The sequence below is a fragment of the Bombina bombina genome, chromosome 2 (genome assembly GCF_027579735.1).
Source record: "Bombina bombina isolate aBomBom1 chromosome 2, aBomBom1.pri, whole genome shotgun sequence".
NCBI classification, from domain to species: domain Eukaryota; kingdom Metazoa; phylum Chordata; class Amphibia; order Anura; family Bombinatoridae; genus Bombina; species Bombina bombina.
Window position 1 is genome coordinate 381202443 of NC_069500.1, and position 25523 is coordinate 381227965.

Below are 25523 nucleotides of genomic sequence, written 5' to 3' on the forward strand. Positions count from 1 at the left end.
TTGTTTCCATGAATCCCTCCTTGACCGTTTTTAGGAGTATGAAGCCAAACCTTCTGTTTATTTCTTTTCTTTTTGAATGTCAGATTTTTAGTCTCAAGGTCTGATTTTTCAAACAGGTTTCAAATCTAAGACTTTTTTTTTTTCATGGAGATTGAACGAATAGCGCTTAAAATGATACTAAACCTACATTTTTCTTCCATGATTTAGATAGAGTATGCAATTTTAAGCAACTTTCTAATTTGCTCCAATAATAATAATAATAATTTAGCCACCAATAAGCAAGCATAACCCAGGTTCTCAACAAAAAATGGGACGGCTCCTATGCTTTACATCCCTGCTTTTTAAATAATGAGAGCAAAGAAAATTTGATAATAGGAGTAAATTAGAAAGTTGCTTAAAATTGCCTGCTCTATCTGAATCATTAAAGAAAAAAATTGGGTTTAGTGTCCTTTTAAGCAGAGAGGGGGTCTCTGATTCTGTTATTGACGTTCTGATACGTGTTCTTTGAGCCTTTTTTTATTATTATAAGGTTTAGCGGACCTTTACTTCATGATATAAGGAATATGTTTTTTTTCCTGGCATTCTTTTAGAATTACTAGATTTTTTTGCAAGATGGTTTGGATGAGGGTTTATCTGCCAGTTCTTTTTGAAGCATCAGATTTCAGATCTTTTAGTTCTTTCCCTTTGTCAGATTGCTAATCTTTCATATATTCATAGTTTTGTTCTAGCTTTGGCTAGAATTAAGTGTTTTGTTAAACCAGTTTTCTCCTTCTTGGAATCTTATTTTGTTTTTAAGGGTATTGCAGGTTTTTCTCTTTGAGCCTAAGCAATAGGTTTTGTTTCTTTTGCCTATTTCTTTTGCTAGAAAGAGTTTTCAGAGTTATCTGCTCTTCTGTGTGATCTTCCTTATCCTTTTTGTTTAGGATAAGGCAGTTTCTTAGGACTGGATTTGTTTTCTTTCCTAGTGTTGTATCGTCTGTCTATATTGGGCAATAATTTGTTGTTTAGCTGTAAAAGTATTATATAAATGTGATTAAAGTTTTCCGACAAAGTTTTGCTTGTGTTTTTTTCTTAAATTCTACCATTTTGGTGATTTTGCTTCTTCTGAGGCAGACTTTGGTAAGAAAGTATTTAAGGTAGTTGTCTCAGGATGATTATTTGCCTGTTATTTTTTTTCATTGCATTTTTTTTGGCAATTTTATGGGTTTTATTGGGGTTGTGGATTAATTTTTTTCAGTGAAAAAAAGGCTTCTTAAATCCCACCCTTTGGGCTCCATGACGAAGCAGCATAAGCTGCTACGGAGCCCTTGCGGGGCATATTTGCACATGCGAGCTTGCTTCCCGCAATGTAAGAAGCTGCTCTTATTAGACTGCTGCTTCTTACACTCTTCGCCGCCTCTGAGGTGGCAAAGAGAAATCACCCCAAGATCGCTTGCTCGTGGTGATTAACAAACCCTTTACTTGTGTGTGAAAAGAGGTGTGCATTACACACTCATCGGAGGGTGTAATGATGCATAAATACAGCGGACGAAAAGATCTGCTGCCCGTATGCAGTGAAGGCATGTAAACAACTTCTCGAGTTGAGAAGCTTGTCCTCACACTGGTTAATACATGGGGCCCTTTATGTTTCATTACTTATGGACTCCACTGCTTAGTTATACGTTCCCAGGAGTAATGGATCTTGAACTCTCACCACCCGTTTGAAAGGAAACATAATTTATTCTTGCCTCATAAATCCATTTCTTTCATAGTGGTGAGAGTCGACAAGACCCCACCCTGTGTTATTCTGGTGGTGTTTTTTACTTACGCACATCTTTTTTCCCTGCTTCCATTTGTTTGCTCTTGATTCTTTTCCTACCTCTTTGGCTTGGCTATATGTCAGTTGCCAGTGAGGTGGGAGGGGTTTAATAGAGTTTCTGGGGTTTGGGAATCTTTGCCTCCTCCTAGTGGTAAGGAAAAAGTAATTCCTAGGAGTAATAGATTGTTGACTCTCACCACCATGAAATAAATTAATTTATCCATGGTAACCATAAATTATGTTTTTAGATACTGAGGTAGTGTCATTCAAGGAATTATGATCTATTGATTAGGATGTACAGTGGAATTAAGCATTTTTCCCCACATCACCCTAGTATTGGATAGCTTTGAAGCTTTTTGATATAAAAATGTGGCAAATCTGATGTTGAGCTTGTTTATAGAAATGAGAAGTAAAAGGGGCCTTAAAAATCCCTGATTAACCCTATTTGGGGGATTAAAATTAAAGGGACATAATACTCATATGCTAAATCACTTGAAACTGATGCAGTATAACTGTAAAAAGCTGACAGGAAAATATCACCTGAGCAGCTCTATGTAAAAAAGGAAGATATTTTACCTCACAATCTCCTCAGTTCAGCAGTGTAAGTTCTGTGTAAAAAGTTATATTTCACCTGCTCCCAGCTGCAGGTAAAAAAAAAAATGAAGAAATGAACAGCAGCCATTCAGCATCAGCAGTGCTGAGGTCATGAACTCTTTTACTGTGATCTCAGGAGATTTCACTTAACTCTCATGAGATTTCATTGTAAACTTCCTTACACTGAATAGGGAAATAAGATGAGTGTGCACATAAACTCGCTCCTTCCGCTGTCCCGGAACAGACATACTGATTTGTTGCCTAGAAGTCCTTTACAATGGGATGTGGCTACTGAGAAACTTTTGAGGTAAAATATCTTTCTTTTTAACATAGAGAACATTTAAACATTAAACATTTGGGTATTATGGCCCTTTAAGGCAGTGTCATTGTCTTTTAAGTATATGATGTGTTATTGTGGTTTGAGGTCATAATTTTCCATATTTTATCATAATGGAGCTTAAAAAAGTTTAATCTTCCCTTTCTAACCAATCCGATATGAGAATTGGCTGCACTGTAATCTCACCAAGTGTTATGAGCATCTGTAATGAGACATTTATATACAGATATTTAGTGTTTTCAATGAAATCCATGATACAGAGCTCATCCTTTCAGTGGCTAGTAATAGGATCACCTTTCTGGAATCACATATGGTCAGTCAGATAAATAATAATTTTGTTTAAACAGGCATATAGTAAAAGCCATTTTGTGACCTTGAGATGCGGATTTGTGTAACTTTGTTTATCTTGCATCTTAAAAGAACAAAAAATGTTTTTTACAATATGATTATGAACTTTTGCTTATAAAACTATTTATTTTATTTTTTTAATATTTTTTTTTTTTTCGTAAATTAAATTAAAATTAAGTAATGGTAAGGACTACATGAACTGACATAAGTGGGTTATCAATGTTTAATAGCCTGGCTATAGTACTGGTAAAGATCAGCTATTGAATCCTCCCCCACTTCATATCCATCCTTTATTAGCTCTCATGGTTCCGTAGACATCTCCTCCTAATGCATTCAAGATGCCTCATTAGCAATGAGCACAAAGCCAATTGAGTACAGATAAAACAATGTACAGCACCAGCTGTCCTTCATTCTCAGAGCCAGTCAAGTTTAGAATTTAATCATCTAGCCAGGACACCACGACTTATGGGGATATGTGTTATTTAGCTGTTTTCTTTCTCATTAGCTGCCTTCTCACTGTATTTATCTGATAATGTCCTCATAAATGTGCCTTTAGTTATAACATTAATTACTGGTTGTCATAGTTATTACATTACCATTATTTTACTCATGAATCTTATTTAAGCTTATTCAGTGTTAGTTATGATTGCTCGAGGAACCTGATTAGGCTTAGAAGGCTGTAGACTTTGCAGTCTTTAATGAGCCTTACATTCTCCAACACATTGCTTTAAGAACAAACTGCTTGTCTCTGTGCAAGCCCTTACAGAAACATCACATTGTTAGAAATGAAACAACTGATTTTATGCACATAATGTATTGTTTTGTTTTGTTTTTTTCTTTAGGATTTTGTCCAGCTAGCCAAAAGACTGATGAGGGAACCAGCTTTAAAAAGGAGAATTATCACTAATGCAAGAGAGTATGTGCACATCAACCATTCATGGATGCTTGAAAGGGACAGATATCATAACCTTATTCTAAGTCTAGAATTGACAAGTTGACACATCTCAAAAATATGTTACATCAATGAGGTCTCCATTTTGTGAAGAATTTTAATATTGTGTTTTATGAATTTGCCTGATTTTGGGCACTTTTACAAATAATCATCTGCCTTTTTATTGTAATTTTAAGCTTAAAATGATTGTAAATCCTAGCATTTTTGAAAAACTAGAATTTACCAGTGGAACAAATAAAGGGGACTTTCAGGCATAAAGTATAAAATACTTCATGCTGAAAACTCCTTTATTTGTCTGAAGCGTTCGCCGCACTGAGCTCCTCTGGCAGCCCACAGCAGAATGCTTTTTTGCTCTGAGGTGACGCTTCCACCTTTTAGCCAATAGCCGTGCGTGCCAGCTGGCGCTATGCTGGATAACTAGCACGGCTATTGGTTAAGAGGTGGAAACGTCACCTCACAGCAAAATAGCGCTCTGCCGTGGGCTGCCAGAGGCGCTCAGCGCGGAGAACCATTCAGACTAATAAAGGAACTTTCTGCATGAAGTATTTTATACTTTGACTGAAAGTCCCCTTTATTTGTTCCACTGGTAAATCCTAGCGTTTCACAAATGCTAGGATTTACCATCATTTTAATGAAAAGGAAGCATTCAATGGAATTCTCATGTATGCATCTTGTTACTGACTATGAGCCAGATTACGAGTGGAGCGCTACTTTGCGTTTTTTGATAGATCAGAAAGTTTAAGCTAGAAGTAATCTTTTTGCATGCATATTATGAGATGGAAATAAAAAGTTATCACTCTTGCGCTAACCTGACACGAGCAAATAGCTGAACTTAGAATATTGCCCGCAATAACCTATTCCCTTATAAAAGTCAATGGAGCATAAAAGTGGGAAAAAAACTAACACTACACACCTGCACAAATATTCTCATGTAAGCTAACTGAACATGATAATATGAATATTTCATATTTCAATGTTCTTCACATAGCAGAATGTTATTTTTATTCATAAATACATTTATATTTGAATATCTATTTATAAATACTTGTGCAGAACATTGGAATGTGGAATATTTAAAGTAAATACACAGTATAACACTTTATGAAATATGAATATTGCATAAATATGCTTTAACATGTTTTTATCTGCTTAACTGCAAAGGGCTCCAAAGCACATACACACATATACCTGTATATATATATATATATATATATATAGAGAGAGAGAGAGAGAGAGAGAGAGAGAGAGAGAGAGAGAGAGAGAGAGAGAGAGAGATAGATAGATAGATAGATAGATAGATATAGATATGTATGTGTATGTTAAGCCCTTTGCCTGCCTTTTTTTTTTTTCTAACATCTGAGATCTCATAACATTGAGCCCTTTGAACTTTTTTGTGCAGCATTTTTTTTAAATAATTTGTATTAGATAGTGTTATTATGTGTGTAACTGTATTGTGTAATATATTTTTGATGTGTTTAGTGATACTATTTTGTTTCACAAAACAGTTAAAGGGACAGTCAACACAGAAATTGTTGTTTAAAAAGATAGATAATGCCTTTACTACCCATTCCCCAGCTTTGCACAAGCAACATGGTTATATTAACATACTTTATAACCTTTAAACCTCCAAATTTCTAAATCCCTAAAGACAGCCCCATGATCACATGCTTTTGTATTTGCTTTTGACATCAGGGGAAGCAAGTTCATGTGAGCCATATAGATAACATTGTGCTGACTCCCGTGGATTCTAACAACACAGCACTAATTGGCTTAAATGATAAAGTCATGTTATCAGGGGCAGTCAGAAGATGCTTAGAAACAAGGTAATCACAGGGGTAAAAAGTGTATTAATATAACCATGTTTTTTGTGCAAAACTGGGGAATGGGTAATAAAGATATTATCAATCTTTTAAAACAATAAAAAAATTTGAGTTGACTGTCCCTTTAACCAGAGCTCTGAGGACGTGCTTACCCGATGGACGTTAACTTCAATTGCGCTTAAGCGATCGTGTCTATTTTCAGCTTGTAATATGAGCGCCATTTAACTTGCGTGCAAACGAACTGGAAAACCCGATATCGCTCGTGATCAAAAATTGCGCTCCACTCTTAATCTGGCCCTAAGTGTTTTTACATATGTTAATTCATGATGGTGTTTAGGAAAATAAGGGATATATATTTTTAAACTATTTAGTTATTTCTAAATATGGAATTGTATATTGTTTTGTGAATGGGGTTTTGGGATCCATTGCAAAATAATGGTACAGAGACTTTGGTGCATAAGCAATTCTAAAAATTTTATATAGTTTTGACAGAATTAAACCGGACATTTGGAAAGGATGTTTTCATTCAGATGCCAAAATGCTTATAAACTATTTGTGTGGTTTACTGAAAACATATATCTGTACTTTAATATTTAATAATTTGCATAAAAAATACTGTTTATAGTCCTTTAAGTAAACTTGGTCTGCATTTTGGCAACTTTGTACTGGGTCGTTTTTAAATCCACCTTATAAAAATAATACTTTATATTCTATTTAAGAGGTCCTACTTTATTGTGGAGTACAGATGAGGAATGAAAAAATGTCTTTATTGAACCTTCATGTATTTCAGTCATTTGTGAATGTTGTCTACTGTACTGCTCTAATAAAACACACTTGAATAATTAAAAAAAGAGAAGCTTTGTTTTACTATATCTCAGCTGTGTGTGTTTATAATCAAGCCTGTGAAACACAGGAAAAGTAATAATACATAACTACACCATTTTTTTATCCATAGTTTAGTTAAAAAGTAAACGTTCATGTGCCTTGAAAATGTGCATTAATACATTTCTAGAAGTATTCTATTGAAGGGACACTCAAGTCAAAATTAAACTTTCTTTCATGTAATTGGCAAGAGTCCATGAGCTAGTGACTTATGGGATATACAATCCTACCAGGAGGGGCAAAGTTTCCCAAACCTCAAAATGCCTATAAATACACCCCCCACCACACCCACAATTCAGTTTTACAAACTTTGCCTCCTATGGAGGTGGTGAAGTAAGTTTGTGCTAGATTTCTACGTTGATATGCGCTTCTCAGCATGCTGAAGCCCGGTTCCTCTCAGAGTGCAGTGAATGACAGAGGGATGTGAAGGGAGCATTACCTATTGAATGCAATGGTCATCCTAACGGGGATCTATTTCATAGGTTCTCTGTTATCGGTCGTAGAGATTCATCTCTTACCTCCCTTTTCAGATCGACGATATACTCTTATATACCATTACCTCTGCTAATTCTCGTTTCAGTACTGGTTTGGCTATATACTTTATGTAGATGAGTGTCTTTTGGTAAGTATGTTTTCCTTTATTAAGACACTCTCAGCTATGGTTTGGCACTTTAAATGTAAAGTTCTAAATATAATGTTTGTACTTATATTTGCCATGATTCAGGTTTATCAGTATATTTCCTTTTTGCAGACTGTCAGTTTCATTTTGGGAAATGCACATAAAAAAAATAAAAAAAAAATTTCTTACCTGAAATTTTCAAATCGACTTTCTTTCTAAATTGCGAGCTGTTAGGCTTGCGGGTGCGCAAAATGCTATAATTTATTGCGTCATTTTTGGCGCGAGAATTACGTTTGTTGACGTATTTTCGTCATTTCCGGCGTCTTAGTTGGCGCTCGTGTTTGTTGCAGACGTTTTTGGCGCCAAAAATATTTTGTCAGTTGTGGGCATCATACTTGGCGCCAGACTTTTGACATTATTTAAATCTTCATGTATTTTTGCTTCTGGTTTCTAGAGGCTTATTCTGTTTGCATTTTTTCCCATTCCTGAAACTGTCATATAAGGAAATTGATCATTTTGCTTTATATGTTTTTTTTTCTCTTACATATTGCAAGATGTCTCAATCTCATCCTGTTTTAGAATCCACTATTGGAATCCTGCTGCCTGATGTCGGTTCTACCAAAGCTAAGTGCATTTGTTGTAAACTTGTGGTAACTGTACCTCCGGCTGTAATTTGTGATAGTTGTCATGACAAACTTTTACATGCAGATAATATTTCCATTAGTAGTAATCCAAGGCTTTGTCTGTCATACCACCTTCTAATAAACGTAAAAGGTCTTTTAAAACTAAATGACCAACAACATTCTGATTTATCTATCTCTAATGAGAATCTATCTGGTTCAGAAGATTCTGCCTCAGATATTCACACTGACAAAACTTCATACTTATTTAAAATGGAGTGTATTCGTTCCTTATTGAAAGAGGTGTTGATTGCATTAGATATGGAGGAGACTAGTCCTCTTGATATTAAAACTAGTAAACGTTTAAATTCAGTTTTTAAACCTCATGTAGTTATTCCAGAGGTTTTTCCAGTTCCTGATGCTATTTCAGATGTAATTTCTAGGGAATGGAATAGACTGGGTACCTCTCTTACTCCTTCAAGGTTTAAGAAACTGTACCCTTTGCCGTCTGATAGATTGGAGTTTTGGGAAAAGATCCCCAAAGTTGATGGGGCCATCTCTACTCTTGCTAAACGTGCTACTATTCCTATGGCAGATAGTACTTCTTTTGAAGATCCTTTAGATAGGAAACTTGAATCTTATCTAAGGAAGGCTTATTTATGTTCAGGTCATCTTCTTAGGCCTGCTGTTTCTTTGGCTGATGTTGCAGCTGCTTCAACATTTTGGTTGGAAACCCTAGCGCAACAAGTATCAGATCATAATGTGTATAGCATTGTTAAGGTAATTCAACATGCTAATAATTTCATTAGTGATGCCATTTTTGATATTATCAGAATTGATGTCAGATATATGTCTTTAGCTATATTAGCTAGAAGAGCTTTATGGCTTAAATCTTGGAATGCTGATATGACTTCTACAGGGAGTGCAGAATTATTAGGCAAGTTGTATTTTTGAGGATTAATTTTATTATTGAACAACAACCATGTTCTCAATGAACCCAAAAAACTCATTAATATCAAAGCTGAATAGTTTTGGAAGTAGTTTTTAGTTTGTTTTTAGTTATAGCTATTTTAAGGGGATATCTGTGTGTGCAGGTGACTATTACTGTGCATAATTATTAGGCAACGTAACAAAAAACAAATATATACCCATTTCAATTATTTATTTTTACCAGTGAAACCAATATAACATCTCAACATTCACAAATATACATTTCTGACATTCAAAAACAAATCAGTGACCAATATAGCCACCTTTCTTTGCAAGGACACTCAAAAGCCTGCCATCCATGGATTCTGTCAGTGTTTTGATCTGTTCACCATCAACATTGCGTGCAGCAGCAACCACAGCCTCCCAGACACTGTTCAGAGAGGTGTACTGTTTTCCCTCCTTGTAAATCTCACATTTGATGATGGACCACAGGTTCTCAATGGGGTTCAGATCAGGTGAACAAGGAGGCCATGTCATTAGATTTTCTTCTTTTATACCCTTTCTTGCCAGCCATGCTGTGGAGTACTTGGACGCGTGTGATGGAGCATTGTCCTGCATGAAAATCATGTTTTTCTTGAAGGATGCAGACTTCTTCCTGTACCACTGCTTGAAGAAGGTGTCTTCCAGAAACTGGCAGTAGGACTGGGAGTTGAGCTTGACTCCATCCTCAACCCGAAAAGGCCCCACAAGCTCATCTTTGATGATACCAGCCCAAACCAGTACTCCACCTTGCTGGCGTCTGAGTCAGACTGGAGCTCTCTGCCCTTTACCAATCCAGCCACGGGCCCATCCATCTGGCCCATCAAGACTCACTCTCATTTCATCAGTCCATAAAACCTTAGAAAAATCAGTCTTGAGATATTTCTTGGCCCAGTCTTGACGTTTCAGCTTGTGTGTCTTGTTCAGTGGTGGTCGTCTTTCAGCCTTTCTTACCTTGGCCATGTCTCTGAGTATTGCACACCTTGTGCTTTTGGGCACTCCAGTGATGTTGCAGCTCTGAAATATGGCCAAACTGGTGGCAAGTGGCATCTTGGCAGCTGCACGCTTGACTTTTCTCAGTTCATGAGCAGTTATTTTGCGCCTTGGTTTTTCCACACGCTTCTTGCGACCCTGTTGACTATTTTGAATGAAACGCTTGATTGTTCGATGATCACGCTTCAGAAGCTTTGCAATTTTAAGAGTGCTGCATCCCTCTGCAAGATATCTCACTATTTTTGACTTTTCTGAGCCTGTCAAGTCCTTCTTTTGACCCATTTTGCCAAAGGAAAGGAAGTTGCCTAATAATTATGCACACCTGATATAGGGTGTTGATGTCATTAGACCACACCCCTTCTCATTACAGAGATGCACATCACCTAATATGCTTAATTGGTAGTAGGCTTTCGAGCCTATACAGCTTGGAGTAAGACAACATGCATAAAGAGGATGATGTGGTCAAAATACTCATTTGCCTAATAATTCTGCACTCCCTGTAAATCAACGTTGCTATCTCTCTCTTTCCAAGGTAATAAATTATTTTGTTCTCAGTTGGATTCAATTATTTCAACTGTCACTGGGGGGAAGGGAGCTTTTTTGCCTCAGGATAAAAAATCTAAGGGTAAATTTAAGTCTGCTAACCGTTTTCGTTCCTTTCGACAAAATAAGGAACATAAACCTGATCCTGCCAATCTTAGCCACTTCCGTTAAGGCCAAACCTTCTATCTCAAGGGCCATTTTTCCATCAGGATCTCAAATCATTAAATTTGAAGGTATGGAGATTGAACGCTTAGTGCTTAGTCATAGAGGTTTCTCTGACTCAGTGATTAATACTATGTTGCAGGCTCGTAAATCTGTGTCTAGAAAGATTTATTATTGAGTTTGGAAGACTTACATTTCATGGTGTTCTTCTCATAAATTCTCTTGGCATTCTTTTAGAATTCCTAGAATTTTACAGTTTCTTCAGGATGGTTTAGATAAGGGTTTGTCTGCAAGTTCCTTAAAAGGACAAATGCTCTTTCTGTTCTGTTTCACAGAAAAATTGCTAATCTTCCTGATATTCATTGTTTTGTACAGGCTTTGGTTCGTATTAAGCCTGTCATTAAATCAATCTCTCCTCCTTGGAGTCTTAATTTGGTTTTGAAAGCTTTACAGGCTCCTCTGTTTGAGCCTATGCATTCTCTGGACATTAAATTACTTTCTTGGAAAGTATTGTTCCTTTTGGCCATCTCTTCTGCTAGAAGAGTTTCTGAATTATCTGCTCTTTCTTGTAAATCTCCTTTTCTGATTTTTCATCCTGATAAGGCGGTCTTGCAGACTTCATTTAAATTTTTACCTAAGGTTGTGAATTCCAACAACATTAGTAGAGAAATTGTTGTCCCTTCATTGTGTCCTAATTCTCTGGAGAGATCTTTACATTCTTTTTATGTGGTAAGAGCTTTGAAATATTATGTTGAAGCTACTAAAGATTTCAGAAAGACTTCTAGTCTATTTGTTATCTTTTCTGGTTCTAGGAAAGGTCAGAAGGCTTCTGCCATTTCTTTGGCATCTTGGTTAAAGCTTTTGATTCATCATGCTTAGTTGGAGTCGGGTAAATCCCCGCCTCAGAGGATTACGGCCCATTCTACTAGGTCAGTTTCTACTTCCTGGGCTTTTAGGAATGAAGCTTCTGTTGATCAGATTTGCAAAGCAGCAACTTGGTCTTCTTTGCATACTTTTACTAAATTCTACCATTTTGATGTTTTTTCTTCTTCAGAAGCAGTTTTTGGTAGAAAAGTACTTCAGGCAGCTGTTTCAGTTTGATTCTTCTGCTTATAATTTCAGTTTATTTCATTATAAGATTAAAACTTTTGATTTGGGTTGTGGATTAATTTTTCAGCGGAATTGGCTGTCTTTATTTTTATCCCTCCCTCTCTAGTGACTCTTGCGTGGAGTGCCACATCTTGGGTATTTGCTATCCCATACATCACTAGCTTCTGGACTCTTGCCAATTACATGAAAGAAAACATAATTTATGTAAGAACTTACCTGATAAATTAATTTCTTTCATATTGGCAAGTCCTTGAGACCCACCCTTTTTATGGTGGTTATGATTTTTTTGTATAAAGCACAATTATTCCAATTCCTTGTTGATGCTTTCGCTCCTTTCTTATCATCCCACTTCTTGGCTATTCGTTAAACTGAATTGTGGGTGTGGTGGGGGGTGTATTTATAGGCATTTTGAGGTTTGGGAAACTTTCCCCCTGCTGGTAGGAATGTATATCCCATACGTCACTAGCTCATGGACTCTTGCCAATATGAAAGAAATGAATTTATCAGGTAAGTTCTTACATAAATTATGTTTTTCTTTACTTAAGACACTCTCAGCTATGGTTTGGCATATATATATGTATATATATATGTGTTGTACTTATATTTGCCATGAGTCAGGTTTATATATATTTCCTTTTGCAGACTATCAGGCTCACAAGGTCGCAAAATGCTGATATTTATTGCGTCATCCTTGGTGTGAGAATTTTTTGGCGCAAAGGTACGTTCGGTGATGCAAATTCGTCATTTCCAGCGACTTAGTTGACGCCAGGTTTCCTTGCACAAGGTTGCGTCTGCCATGACACGAGTTGCATCATTTCTGGATGTGGTTAGCGCCAAAAAAAATAATTTTGCGTTGTGCGTCATACTTGGCCCCAAATAAATTATTTATTTAAACCCTACTTCCTATATGCTCCTTGCCTTTTTCTATGCTCAGAGGGCTATGCTGTTTGCATTTATTTCCCATTCCTGAAACTGCCATATAAGGAAATTGATAACTTTGCTTTATATGTTTTTTCTCTTACATTTGCATTATGTCTCAATCTGATCCTGTCTCAGAAACCACTGTTGGATTCCTGCTGCCCGATAACAGTTCTACCAAAGATAAGTGTATCTGTTGTAAGTTAGCAGAGATTATATCTCCAGCTTTGGTATGTAATAGTTGTCATGATAAGCTTTTACATGCAGATAATGTATCCATCAGTACTAGTACAATGCCTGTTGTTTCTTCAACATCTAATGTACATGATATCCCTGTGAATATAAAAGATGTTATTGCTGATGCGATTCAGAAGGCTTTGTCTGCTATTCCGCCTTCTAATAAACGTAAAAGGTCTTTTAAAACTTCTCATAGAGTTGATGAAATTTCAAATGACCGACAACATACTGAATTATCCTCCTCTGATGAGGATCTATCTTATTCAGAAGATCCTACCTCAGATATTGACACTGAAAAATCTTCTTATCTATTTAAGATGGAGTATATTTGTTCCTTGTTAAAAGAGGCATTGAGGGAACTAGTCCACTTGATACTAAAACTAATAAACATTTAAATTCTGTTTATAAACCTCCTGTGGTTACTCTAGAGGTTTTTCCAGTTCCTGATGCTATTTCTGATATGATTTCAAAGGAATGGAATAGACCTGGTACTTCTTTTATTCCTTCTTCTAGGTTCAAAAAGTTGTATCCTTTGCCAGCAGTTAGATTGGAGTTTTGGGAAAATATCCCCAAAGTTGATGTGGCTGTTTCTACTCTTGCTAAACGTACTACTATTCCTATGGAAGATAGTACTTCCTTTAAGGACCCTTTAGATAGGAAACTTGAATCTTATCTAAGGAAAGTGTATTTATATTCTGGCTATCTTCTCAGGCCTAAAGTATTTATTATAAAGACAGCAGGGTGATAGCAGCAACGTTTTGGGACTTCTGTCCCTTTGTCAAGCTGATATGTACAATGAATCCAAACACCTTATATAACAATATACCACTAGGTGGCGCTAAAACATATATATATATATATATATATATATATATATATATATATATATATATATATATAAATAAATAAATTAACCTTTTACATACTGGATTGATCTCTCCAACCCATATAATAAATAATTACCTTATATTTGTGTACAAAATTTACTCAGAAAGAAGCATAACATATAATGAAGTAATATATTAAATTTAAAAGTGCAATATTAAATTTAAAGTGAAATCATAGAGGCATACTCTTTAAATACATACTATTTAGATATGAAAACATACTTTTCAGATATAAAAAAGAATCTTGAAAAAAGAGTTTCATAGCTTAAAGATACCTAAAATTTCCTCCAGTAATGTTATACTCAAAGAAAAACTGATAGGTCCCAGTCTTTATTCATGCCATTGGGATACATGGTACCCAATTCATGAATCCAGAACGCCTCTCTTTGTTTTAATATTTTCTCCCTATCCCCTCCTCTGCGCAATTTGGGGACATGATCAATTATCTGAAAGCAGAGCTGATTAATGGCATGATTTTTATCTAAATAGTGTTCAGCGACTGGAGTTTTAAGATTTTTAACTCTTATGGAGCTTTTATGCTCTATAATTCTGTCGCGTACAGACCTAGTTGTCTCTCCAACATAGCTCCGCCCACAAGGGCATTTAATTAAGTAGATAGCATAATTAGTATTGCAGGTATAGTACCCTTTGATATAGTATTTTTTACCATTACATGAGTGGTAAAACACAAGACCTTTAATTAAATTCCCGCAACATGAGCAGTTCAGACAAGCATAAGAGCCTGATTTGCTAGTAGTAATATACCTTTGATTTACAGATGTTCTAGGGCCTATATCTGCTTTGATTAGGTGATCATGGAGATTTTTGCTGCGTCTATAAGCAGGCATGGGTGGTCTCTGGAATTCTAGAATGTTAGGGTTACATTGTACGAGTATCCAATGTTTTTTTATTATCTTTTGAATCACTGGGCTAAAACTATTAAATTCAGAGACAAAGGCTAGTCGACTGTCTTTTTCAACCTTTTTTCTCTTATTCATAGTCTGTAATAGACTTTCTCTAGAGGTTGATAATACAGATGATATTTCTTTATGAATTAAAGCTGACTGATAGCCTCTCTCTATGAATCTTTGACCCATGTCTGTTAGCCTGTCATTTACTAAATTAGGATCAGAAACAATTCGTCTGACTCTTAGTAGTTGGCTCTTTGGAAGAGAGGCAATCAGAGATGGAGAATGGGAGGCAATCAGAGATGGAGAATGGGCACTATCATAGTGTAACAAACTGTTACGATCAGTGCTCTTCCTAAATATATCAGTTTTTAAGGTACATCCATCTTTGATTACCCTGGTATCCAAAAATTCAATTGTTTCTTCGTTCCATGTCAATTTAAATTTGATATGGTTCGTAGCAGCATTAAGATCTGCCACAAATGCCAGTAGGGTTCCAACGTCTCCCAACCACACACCGAAAATATCATCTATGTAACGCCACCAGGTGGCGCCACATAGAGTAAACCGACTATTACAGAAGACAAAATTTGTCGGTTTACTCTATGTGGCGCCACCTGGTGGCGTTACATAGATGATATTTTCGGTGTGGGGTTGGGCGACGTTGGAACCCTACTGGCATTTGTGGCAGATCTTAATGCTGCTACGAACCATATCAAATTTAAATTGACATGGAACAAAGAAACAATTGATTTTTTTGGATACCAGGGTAATCAAAGATGGATGTACCTTAAAAACTGATATATTTAGGAAGAGCACTGATCGTAACAGTTTGTAACACTATGATAATGCCCATTCTCCATCTCTGATTGCCTCTCTTCCAAAGAGCCAACTACTAAGAGTCAGACTAATTGTTTCTGATCCTAATTTAGTAAATGACAGGCTAACAGACATGGGTCAAAGATTCATAGAGAGAGGCTATCTGTCAGCTTTAATTCATAAAGAAATATCATCTGTATTATCAACCTCTAGAGAAAGTCTATTACAGACTATGAATAAGAGAAAAAAGGTTGAAAAAGACAGTCGACTAGCCTTTGTCTCTGAATTTAATAGTTTTAGCCCAGTCATTCAAAAGATAATAAAAAAACATTGGAGTATACTCGTACAATGTAACCCTAACATTCTAGAATTCCAGAGACCACCCATGCCTGCTTATAGACGCAGCAAAAATCTCCATGATCACCTAATCAAAGCAGATATAGGCCCTAGAACATCTTTTTTCAAGATTCTTTTTTTATATCTAAATAGTATGTTTTTCATATCTAAATAGTATGTATTTAAAGAGTATGCCTCTATGATTGCACTTTAAATTTAATATTGCACTTAAAAATTTAATATCTTACTTCATTATATGTTATGCTTCTTTCTGAGTAAATTTTGTACACAAATACAAGGTAATTATTTACTATATGGGTTGGAGAGATCAATACAGTATGTAAAAGGTTATTTCTCCAACATTGGTGTGTCCGGTCCACGACGTCATCCTTACTTGTGGGAATATTCTCTTCCCCAACAGGAAATGGCAAAGAGCACAGCAAAAGCTGCCCATATAGCCCCCCCTCTGGCTCCGCCCCCCAGTCATTCTCTTTGCCGCTCTGAACAAGTAACATCTCCCCGGAGATGGTGAAGAGTATGTGGTGTTTTTTGTAGTTTTTTATTCTTCTATCAAGAGTTTCTTATTTTAAAATAGTGCCGGTTTGTACTATTTACTCTAAAACAGAAAAGGATGAAGAGTATGATTTTAGCAGCAGTAACTAAAATCAATTGCTGTTCCCACGCAGGACTGTTGAGCCCAAAGAATTTCAGTTGGGGGGAACAGTTTGCAGACTTTTCTGCTCAAGGTATGACTAGTCCATTTTCTAACAAGATTTAGTAATGCTAGAAGACTGTCATTTTCCCTCTTTGGGATCGGTAAGCCATTTTCTTAGACTCATAACAGAATGAAGGCTTATTAATGGGCTATATACTGGTTGACACTATTGTGGGCAAAATCGATTAATTTATTCAATATTTATAAGTTGGTTGAAGTGTTTTAAAACTTGAAAATACTTTGGTAACGTTTTTAACCGCCAGGCAGTCGTTTAGACACCTTTTCCAGTCAGGAAGGGCCTTTCACTCTAATAGGCAGAGCCTCAGTTTCGCGCCTTAATTGCGCAGTTTCTTTTGGATGCAGTGCATGCAGCTTCATGTGAGAGGGTCTGGTGGCCATTAAAAAAGTTTCTGGAAGGCTTATTTCTGTGGTGAATAACCCCCAAGGACAGGTGAAGCCGCAGCAAACGCTGTGGCTGGGACTGTAGTGGGTTTAAAATTGTTAATTTGATAAAATAGCTCCGGTTTCCTCATTTAAGGGGTTACAAACTTAAAAATTGGTGTGCAATACTTTCAAAGCATTAAGACACAAGGGTGCAAATTTGGTAAGGATAGGATATTTCCTTCATAGTTTTTCACACATTCAGAAATAAAGTGTGCTCTGTTTAACATTTAAAGAGACAGTAATGGTTTTGTTTAAAAACGGTTTTATTGCATTAATAGCCTGTCTAACATGTCTGTACCTTCAGATAGAACATGTTCTGTATGTATGGAGGCCAAGGTGGTCCCCCCTTTAAATGTATGTGAAAATTGTGCCATGGCGTCCAGACATAGTAAGGACAGTACTGTCACATTTAATAAGGTTGCCCAAGATGATTCCTCAAATGAAGGTAGTGGGGGTAGTTCACTATCCTCTCCTTCTGTGTCAATACCAGTTATGCCCGCGCAGGCGACACCTAGTACATCTAGCGCGCCAATGCTTGTTACTATGCAACAATTAACGGCAGTAATGATGCCAGCATTTCAAAGAAAGCGTGATTGCTCAGTTTTAAATACAGTGGAAGAGCAAGAGTGCGCTGACGATTATTTATCGGTCATACCCTCACACCAGTCAGAATTGGCAGTGAGGGAGGGTCTGTCGGAGGGAGAAATTTCTGATTCAGGAAGAGTTTCTCAACAGGCAGAACCTGATGTTGTGACGTTTAAATTTAAGTTGGAACATCTCCGCGCCTTACTTAAGGAGGTACTAACTGCTCTGGATGATTGTGACTCTTTGGTCATTCCAGAAAAATTGTGCAAAATGGACAAATTCCTAGAGGTCCCTGTGCACCCTGATGCCTTTCCGATACCTAAAAGGGTGGCGGACATAGCGACTAAGGAGTGGTAGAAACCAGGCATACCTTTTGTCCCACCTCCTATATTTAAGAAAATGTTCCCCATGGTCGACCCAAGGAAGGACGCATGACAAACAGTCCCTAAGGTTGAGGGGGCAGTTTCTACGCTAGCCAAACGCACGACTATTCCCATTGAGGACAATTGTGCTTTTAAAGATCCTATGGATAAAAAATTGGAGGGTTTGCTTAAAAAGATTTTTGTTCAGCAAGGCTTCCTCCTCCAACCAGTTTCGTGTATTATTCCTGTCACTACGGCAGCGTGTTTTTGGTTCGATGAACTAGAAAAGTCGCTCAATAAGGAGACTCCATATGAGGAAGTCATGGACAGAATTCACGCACTTAAGTTAGCTAATTCCTTTATTTTAGATGCCGCTTTGCAATTGGCAAGGTTAGCGGCGAAAAATTCAGGTTTTGCAATTGTGGCGCGCAGAGCGCTCTGGCTAAAGTCTTGGTCGGCGGATGTGTCTTCCAAGGACCGGATCTAGTAGGGGGCAGACTCTCTCTCTTTGCTCAGGCTTGGGCAAGAGATGTTCCGGAATCCCTGGGCACTAGAAATAGTCTCTCAGGGTTATCTTCTAGAATTCAAGGAACTTCCTCCAAGGGGAAGGTTCCACATGTCTTGCTTATTTTCAGACCAGATAAAGAGACAGGCATTCTTACATTGCGTAGGAGACCTTTTAAAGATGGGAGTGATACACCCAGTTCCAACAACGGAACAAGGTCAGGGGTTTTACTCAAACCTGTTTGTAGTTCCCAAAAAAGAGGGAACTTTCAGACCAATTCTGGATTTAAAAATTCTAAACAAATTCCTCAGAGTTCCATCGTTCAAAATGGAAACCATTCAAACAATTTTACCTACAATCCAGGAGGGTCAATATATGACTACCGGGGATTTAAAGGATGCGTACATACATATTCCTATCCACAAAGATCATCATCAGTTCCTAAGGTTCGCCTTGCTGGACAAGCATTATCAGTTCGTGGCTCTTCCGTTCGGTTTAGCCACTGCTCCCAGAATCTTCACAAAGGTGCTAGGGCCCCTTCTAGCGGTTCTAAGACCGAGGGGCATTGCAGTGGCACCTTACCTAGACGACATTCAAATCCAAGCGTTGTCCCTTTCCAGATCAAAGGCTCATACAGACATTGTATTAGCCTTTCTCAGGTCTCACGGGTGGAAGGTGAACATGGAAAAGAGTTCCCTGTCCCCGTCTACAAGAGTTCCCTTTCTGGGAACAATCATAGATTCTGTAGAAATGAAGATCTTTCTGACAGAGGTCAGAAAATTAAAGCTTCTAAAGGCTTGTCAAGTTCTTCAATTTATTCCTCAGCCTTCCATAGCTCAGTGCATGGAAGTAATAGGTTTAATGATTGCAGCAATGGACGTGGTCCCTTTTGCTCAAATTCATCTAAGACCATTGCAACTGTGCATGCTCAGACAGTGGAATGGGGATTATGCAGACTTGTCTCCCCAGATTCAAGTAGATCAGTTAACCAGAGACTCACTCCGTTGGTGGTTGACTCAGGATCACCTGTCTCAGGGAATGAGTTTCCGCAGACCAGAGTGGGTCATTGTCATGACCGACGCCAGTCTATTAGGCTGGGGCGCGGTCTGGGACTCCCTGAAAGCTCAGGGTCTATGGTCTCGGGAAGAGTCTCTTCTTCCGATAAACATCCTGGAACTGAGAGCGATATTCAATGCGCTCCGGGCTTGGCCTCAACTAGCGAAGGCCGGATTCATAAGATTCCAGTCGGACAACATGACGACTGTAGCTTACATCAACCATTAGGGAGGAACAAAGAGTTCCTTGGCGATGAAAGAGGTATCCAAGATCATTAAATGGGTGGAGGATCACTCCTGCCATCTATCTGCAATTCACATCCCAGGAGTAGACAACTGGGAGGCGGATTATTTGAGTCGTCAGACTTTCCATCCGGGGGAGTGGGAACTTCACCCGGAGGTCTTTGCCCAGTTAACTCAATTATGGGGCATTCCAGACATGGATCTGATGGCGTCTCGTCAGAACTTCAAGGTTCCTTGCTACGGGTCCAGATCCAGGGATCCCAAGGCGACTCTAGTGGATGCATTAGTGGCGCCTTGGTCGTTCAACCTAGCTTATGTGTTTCCACCGTTTCCTCTCCTTCCCAGGCTCGTAGCCAGGATCAAACAGGAGAAGGCCTCTGTGATTCTGATAGATCCTGCGTGGCCACGCAGGACTTGGTATGCAGACCTGGTGAATATGTCATCGGCTCCACCATGGAAGCTACCTTTGAGACAGGATCTTCTAGTACAAGGTCCATTCGAACATCCAAATCTAGTTTCTCTGCAGTTGACTGCTTGGAAATTGAACGCTTGATTTTATCCAAGCGTGGGTTTTCAAATTCAGTGATAGATACTCTGGTCCAAGCCAGAAAACCTGTGACTAGAAAGATTTACCATAAAGTATGGAAAAAATATATCTGTTGGTGTGAATCCAAGGGATTCTCCTGGAGTAAAATTAAAATTCCTAAGATTCTTTCCTTTCTCCAAGAGGGTTTGGATAAAGGGTTGTCAGCGAGTTCTCTTAAAGGACAAATTTCTGCTTTATCTGTTTTGTTACATAAACGCCTGGCAGCTGTGCCAGATGTACAAGCTTTTGTACAGGCTTTGGTCAGAATCAAGCCTGTTTACAGACCCATGACTCCTCCTTGGAGTCTAAATTTAGTTCTTTCAGTTCTTCAAGGGGTTCCGTTTGAACCTTTACATTCCATAGATATTAAGTTACTATCTTAGAAAGTTCTGTTTTTGGTTGCTATTTCTTCTGCTAGAAGAGTTTCTGAATTATCTGCCTTGCAGTGTGATCCACCCTATCTGGTGTTTCATTCAGATAAGGTCGTTTTCCGTACCAAGCCTGGTTTTCTTCCAAAAGTAGTTTCCAACAAGAATATTAACCAGGAAATAGTTGTTCCTTCTCTGTGTCCGAATCCAGTTTCAAAGAAGGAACGTTTGTTACACAATTTAGATGTGGTCCGTGCTTTAAAGTTCTATTTAGACGCAACAAAGGATTTCAGACAAACTTCATCTTTGTTTGTCGTTTACTCTGGTAAGAGGAGAGGACAAAAAGCTACTGCTACCTCTCTTTCTTTCTGGCTGAAAAGCATCATCCGATTGGCTTATGAGACTGCCGGACGGCAGCCTCCTGAACGAATCACAGATTACTCTACTAGGGCTGTGGCTTCCACATGGGCCTTCAAGAACGAGGCTTCTGTTGATCAGATATGTAAGGCAGCGACTTGGTCTTCTCTGCACACTTTTGCCAAATTTTACAAATTCGATACTTATGCTTCTTCGGAGGCTATTTTTGGGAGAAAGGTTTTGCAAGCCGTGGTGCCTTCCGTTTAGGTAACCTGATTTGCTCCCTCCCTTCATCCGTGTCCTAAAGCTTTGGTATTGGTTCCCACAAGTAAGGATGACGCCGTGGACCGGACACACCAATGTTGGAGAAAACAGAATTTATGCTTACCTGATAAATTTCTTTCTCCAACGGTGTGCCCTGGTTTTTTAATCAGGTTTGAAAAATTTCTTTCTCTATACACTACAGTCACCACGGCACCCTATAGTTTCTCCTTTTTTCTCCTAACCGTCGGTCGAATGACTGGGGGGCAGAGCCAGAGGGGGGCTATATGGGCAGCTTTTGCTGTGCTCTTTGCCATTTCCTTTTGGGGAAGAGAATATTCCCACAAGTAAGGATGACGCCGTGGACCGGACACACCGTTGGAGAAAGAAATTTATCAGGTAAGCATAAATTCTGTTTTTCTATTTATATGTTTTTAGCGCCACCTAGTGGTATATTGTTTTATAAGGTGTTTGGATTCATTGTACATATCAGCTTGACAAAGGGACAGAAGTCCCGAAACGTTGCTGCTATCACCCTGCTGTCTTTATAATAAATACTTTATGCTGTCACTCTCTGCTGCTTTGTTGGATTCTCATTGTGGCCTTGGAAGTGGGTCATTGTGACTTTGCATAATTTAACTGTGTGCTGGACTTTATCTCTTTTCTACTATCTTCTCAGGCCTGCCATTTCTATGGCTGATGTTGCAGCTGCATCAAATTTTTGGTTTGAAAGCTTAGCGCAACAGGAAACAGACCCTGATTTGTCTAGCATTGTTGACTTGCTTCAACATGCTAATCATTTTATCTGTGATGCCATTTTTTATATCATCAAAATTGATGTTAGATCTATGTCTTTAGCTATTTTAGCTAGAAGAGTTTTGAGGCTCAAATATTGAAATGCTGACATGGTATCTAAGTCCAGATTACTATCTCTTTCATTCCAAGGTAACAATTTGTTTGGTTCTCAGTTAGAATCAATTATTTCAACTGTCACTGGGCTGAAGGGAGTTTTTTTACCTCAGGATAAGAGATCTAAGGGTAAATCTAAAGCTTCTAATCGTTTTCGTTCTTTTCGACAGAATAAGGAACAGAAAGCCAATCCTTCCCCCAAAGAATCTGGTTCCAATTGGAAACTTTCTTCAAGTTGGAATAAATCCAAGCCGTTTAAGAAACCAAAGCCAGCCCCCAAGTCTGCATGAAGGTGCGGCCCTCATTCCAGCTCAGCTGGTAGGGGGCAGATTAAAATTTTTCCAAAACATTTGGGCAGATTCTGTCCAAAATCATTGGATTTAGAGATTCAGAGTAAGACCTCCTGTGAGAAGATTTTTTCTCTCACGCATCTCAGTAAATTCAGTGAAGGCTCAGGCTTTTCTGAAGTGTGTTTCAGATCTAGAGTTTTCAGGGGTAATCATACCAGTTCCGTTCCAGGAAAAGGGTCTGGGGTTTTATTCAAATCTGTTCATTGTCCCAAAGAAAGAAAATTCATTCAGGCCAGTTCTGAATCTGAAAATTTTAAATCGTTTTGTAAGAGTGCCAACTTTCAAAATGGTGACTATAAGGACTATTCTGCCTTTTGTTCAGCAAGGTCATTATATGTCCACGATAGACTTACAGGATGCATATCTTCATATTCCGATTCATCCAGACCACTATCGGTTTCTGAGATTCTCTTTTCTAGACAAGCATTACCAATTTGTTGTTCTTCCATTTGGCCTAGCGACTGCGCCAAGGATTTTTTCAAAGGTTCTCGGTGCCCTACTCTCTGTAATCAGAGAACAGGGTATTGCGGTGTTTCCTTATTTGGACAATATCTTGGTATTAGCTCAGTCTTTACATTCTGCCGAATCTCACACAAATCAACTAATGTTTTTTCTTCAAAGACATGGTTGGAGGATCAATTTACCAAAAAGTTCCTTGATTCCTCAGACAAGGGTCACCTTTTTAGGTTTCCAGATAGATTCAGTGTCCATGACTCTGTCTCTAACAGACAAGAGACAAATAGATTGGTTTCCGCTTGTCGGAACCTTCAGTCTCAATCATTCCCTTCAGTAGCTTTGTGCATGGAAGTTTTAGGTCTCATGACTGCAGCATCGGACGCGATCCCCTTTGCTCGTTTTCATATGAGATTTCTCCGGCTTTGTATGCTGAAACAATGGTGCAGGGATTATACAAATATATCACAATTAATATCCTTAAATATCAATGTTCGACTCTCTCTGACTTGGTGGTTAGATCACCATTGTATAGTTCAAGGGGCCTCTTTTGTTCGTCCAACCTGGACTGTGATCACAACAGATTCAAGTCTTTCAGGTTGGGGAGCTGTCTGGGGATCTCTGACAGCACAAAGGGTTTGGAAATCTCAAGAGGCGAGGTTACTAATCAATATTTTAGAACTTCGTGCTATTTCCAGGGCTCTTCAAGTTTTTGCCTCTGTTGAAGAGAGAACCGTTCATTTGTTTTCAGACAGACAATATCACAACTGTGGCATATGTCAATCATCAGGGTGGGACTCACAGTCCCCTAGCTATCTAAGAAGTATCTTGGATACTTTCTTCGGTGGAATCCTTTTGGGAAGCGGATTATCTCAGCCGTCAGACTTTACATCCGGGGAGTGGTCGCTCCATCCAGATGTGTTTTTCTTTCATGTAATTAGCAAGAGTCCATGAGCTAGTGACGTATGGGATAAACATTCCTACCAGGAGGGGCAAAGTTTCCCAAACCTCAAAATGCCTATAAATACACCCCTCACCACACCCACAAATCAGTTTTACAAACTTTGCCTCCCGTGGAGGTGGTGAAGTAAGTTTGTGCTAGATTCTACGTTGATATGCACTTCGCAGCAGACTGGAGCCCGGTTTTCCTCTCAGTGTGCAGTGAATGTCAGAGGGATGTGAAGAGAGTATTGCCTATTTGAATTCAATGGTCTCCTTCTACGGGATCTATTTCATAGGTTCTCTGTTATCGGTCGTAGAGATTCATCTCTTGCCTCCCTTTTCAGATCGACGATATACTCTTATATACCATTACCTCTACTGATTCTCGTTTCAGTACTGGTTTGGCTTTCTACTACATGTAGATGAGTGTCCTGGGGTAAGTAAGTCTTATTTTTTGTGACACTCTAAGCTATGGTTGGGCACTTTTATATAAAGTTCTAAATATATGTGTTTAAACATTTATTTGCCTTGATTCAGGATGATCAATATTCCTTATTTCAGACAGTCAGTTTCATTATTTGGGATAATGCATATGAATAAATCATTTTTTCTTACCTTAAAAATTGACTTTTTTCCCTGTGGGCTGTTAGGCTCGCGGGGGCTGAAAATGCTTCATTTTATTGCGTCATTCTTGGCGCAGACTTTTTTGGCGCAAAAAAATTCTTTGTCATTTCCGGCGTCATACTTATCGCCGGAAGTTGTTCGTGTTTGCGTCATTTTTTTGACGTTTTACGCCAAAAATGTCGGTGTAACCGGATGTGGCGTCATTCTTGGCACCAAAAGCATTTAGGCGCCAATAATGTGGGCGTCTTTTTTGGCGCTAAAAAATGTGGGCGTCATTATTGTCTCCACCTTTTTTTCACATTATTTAAATCTCATTATTTCATTTGCTTCTGGTTGCTAGAGGCTTGTTCATTGGCATTTTTTTCCCATTCCTGAAACTGTCTTTTAAGGAATTTGATAGATTTTGCTTTATATTTTGTTTTTTCTCTTACATATTGCAAGATGTCTCAGATTGACCCTGGATCAGAAGCTACTTCTGGAAAAACGCTGCCTGATGCTGGTTCTGCCAATGTTAAGTGTATTTGCTGTAAACTTGTGGTAACTGTTCCTCCGGCTGTAGTTTGTGATGAATGTCATGATAAGCTTGCTAATGCAGATAGTATTTCCATTAGTAATATTCCATTACCTGTTGCTGTTCCATCAACATCTAATACTCAGGATGTTCCTGTTAATATAAGAGATTTTGTTTCTAAATCTATTAGGAAGGCTATGTCTGTTATTCCTCCTTCCAGTAAGCGTAAAAGGTCTTTTAAAACTTCACATTTTTCAGATGAATTTTTAAATGAACATCATCATTCTGATTTGTCTGTTTCTGATAATGATTTTTCTGGTTCAGAGGATTCTGTCTCAGATATTGACACTGATAAATCTTCATATTTATTTAAAATGGAATTTATTCGTTCTTTAATTAAA

The 25523-nt window shown here is 38.1% G+C and overlaps 1 protein-coding gene across 2 annotated transcripts in view; it reads left to right on the top strand.

The window, feature by feature from the left end:
* GLT1D1 (glycosyltransferase 1 domain containing 1) overlaps positions 1–4314 on the top strand; it is a 708692-nt gene extending 704378 nt beyond the window's left edge. For both annotated transcript variants that reach the window (XM_053701853.1, XM_053701854.1), the window contains one exon: positions 3920–4314. In XM_053701853.1, coding sequence (XP_053557828.1) covers positions 3920–4075 — 156 coding nt within the window. In that variant the 3' untranslated portion in view covers positions 4076–4314. The remainder of the gene's footprint in view (positions 1–3919) is intronic.
* The last annotated feature ends 21209 nt before the right edge of the window (positions 4315–25523 follow it).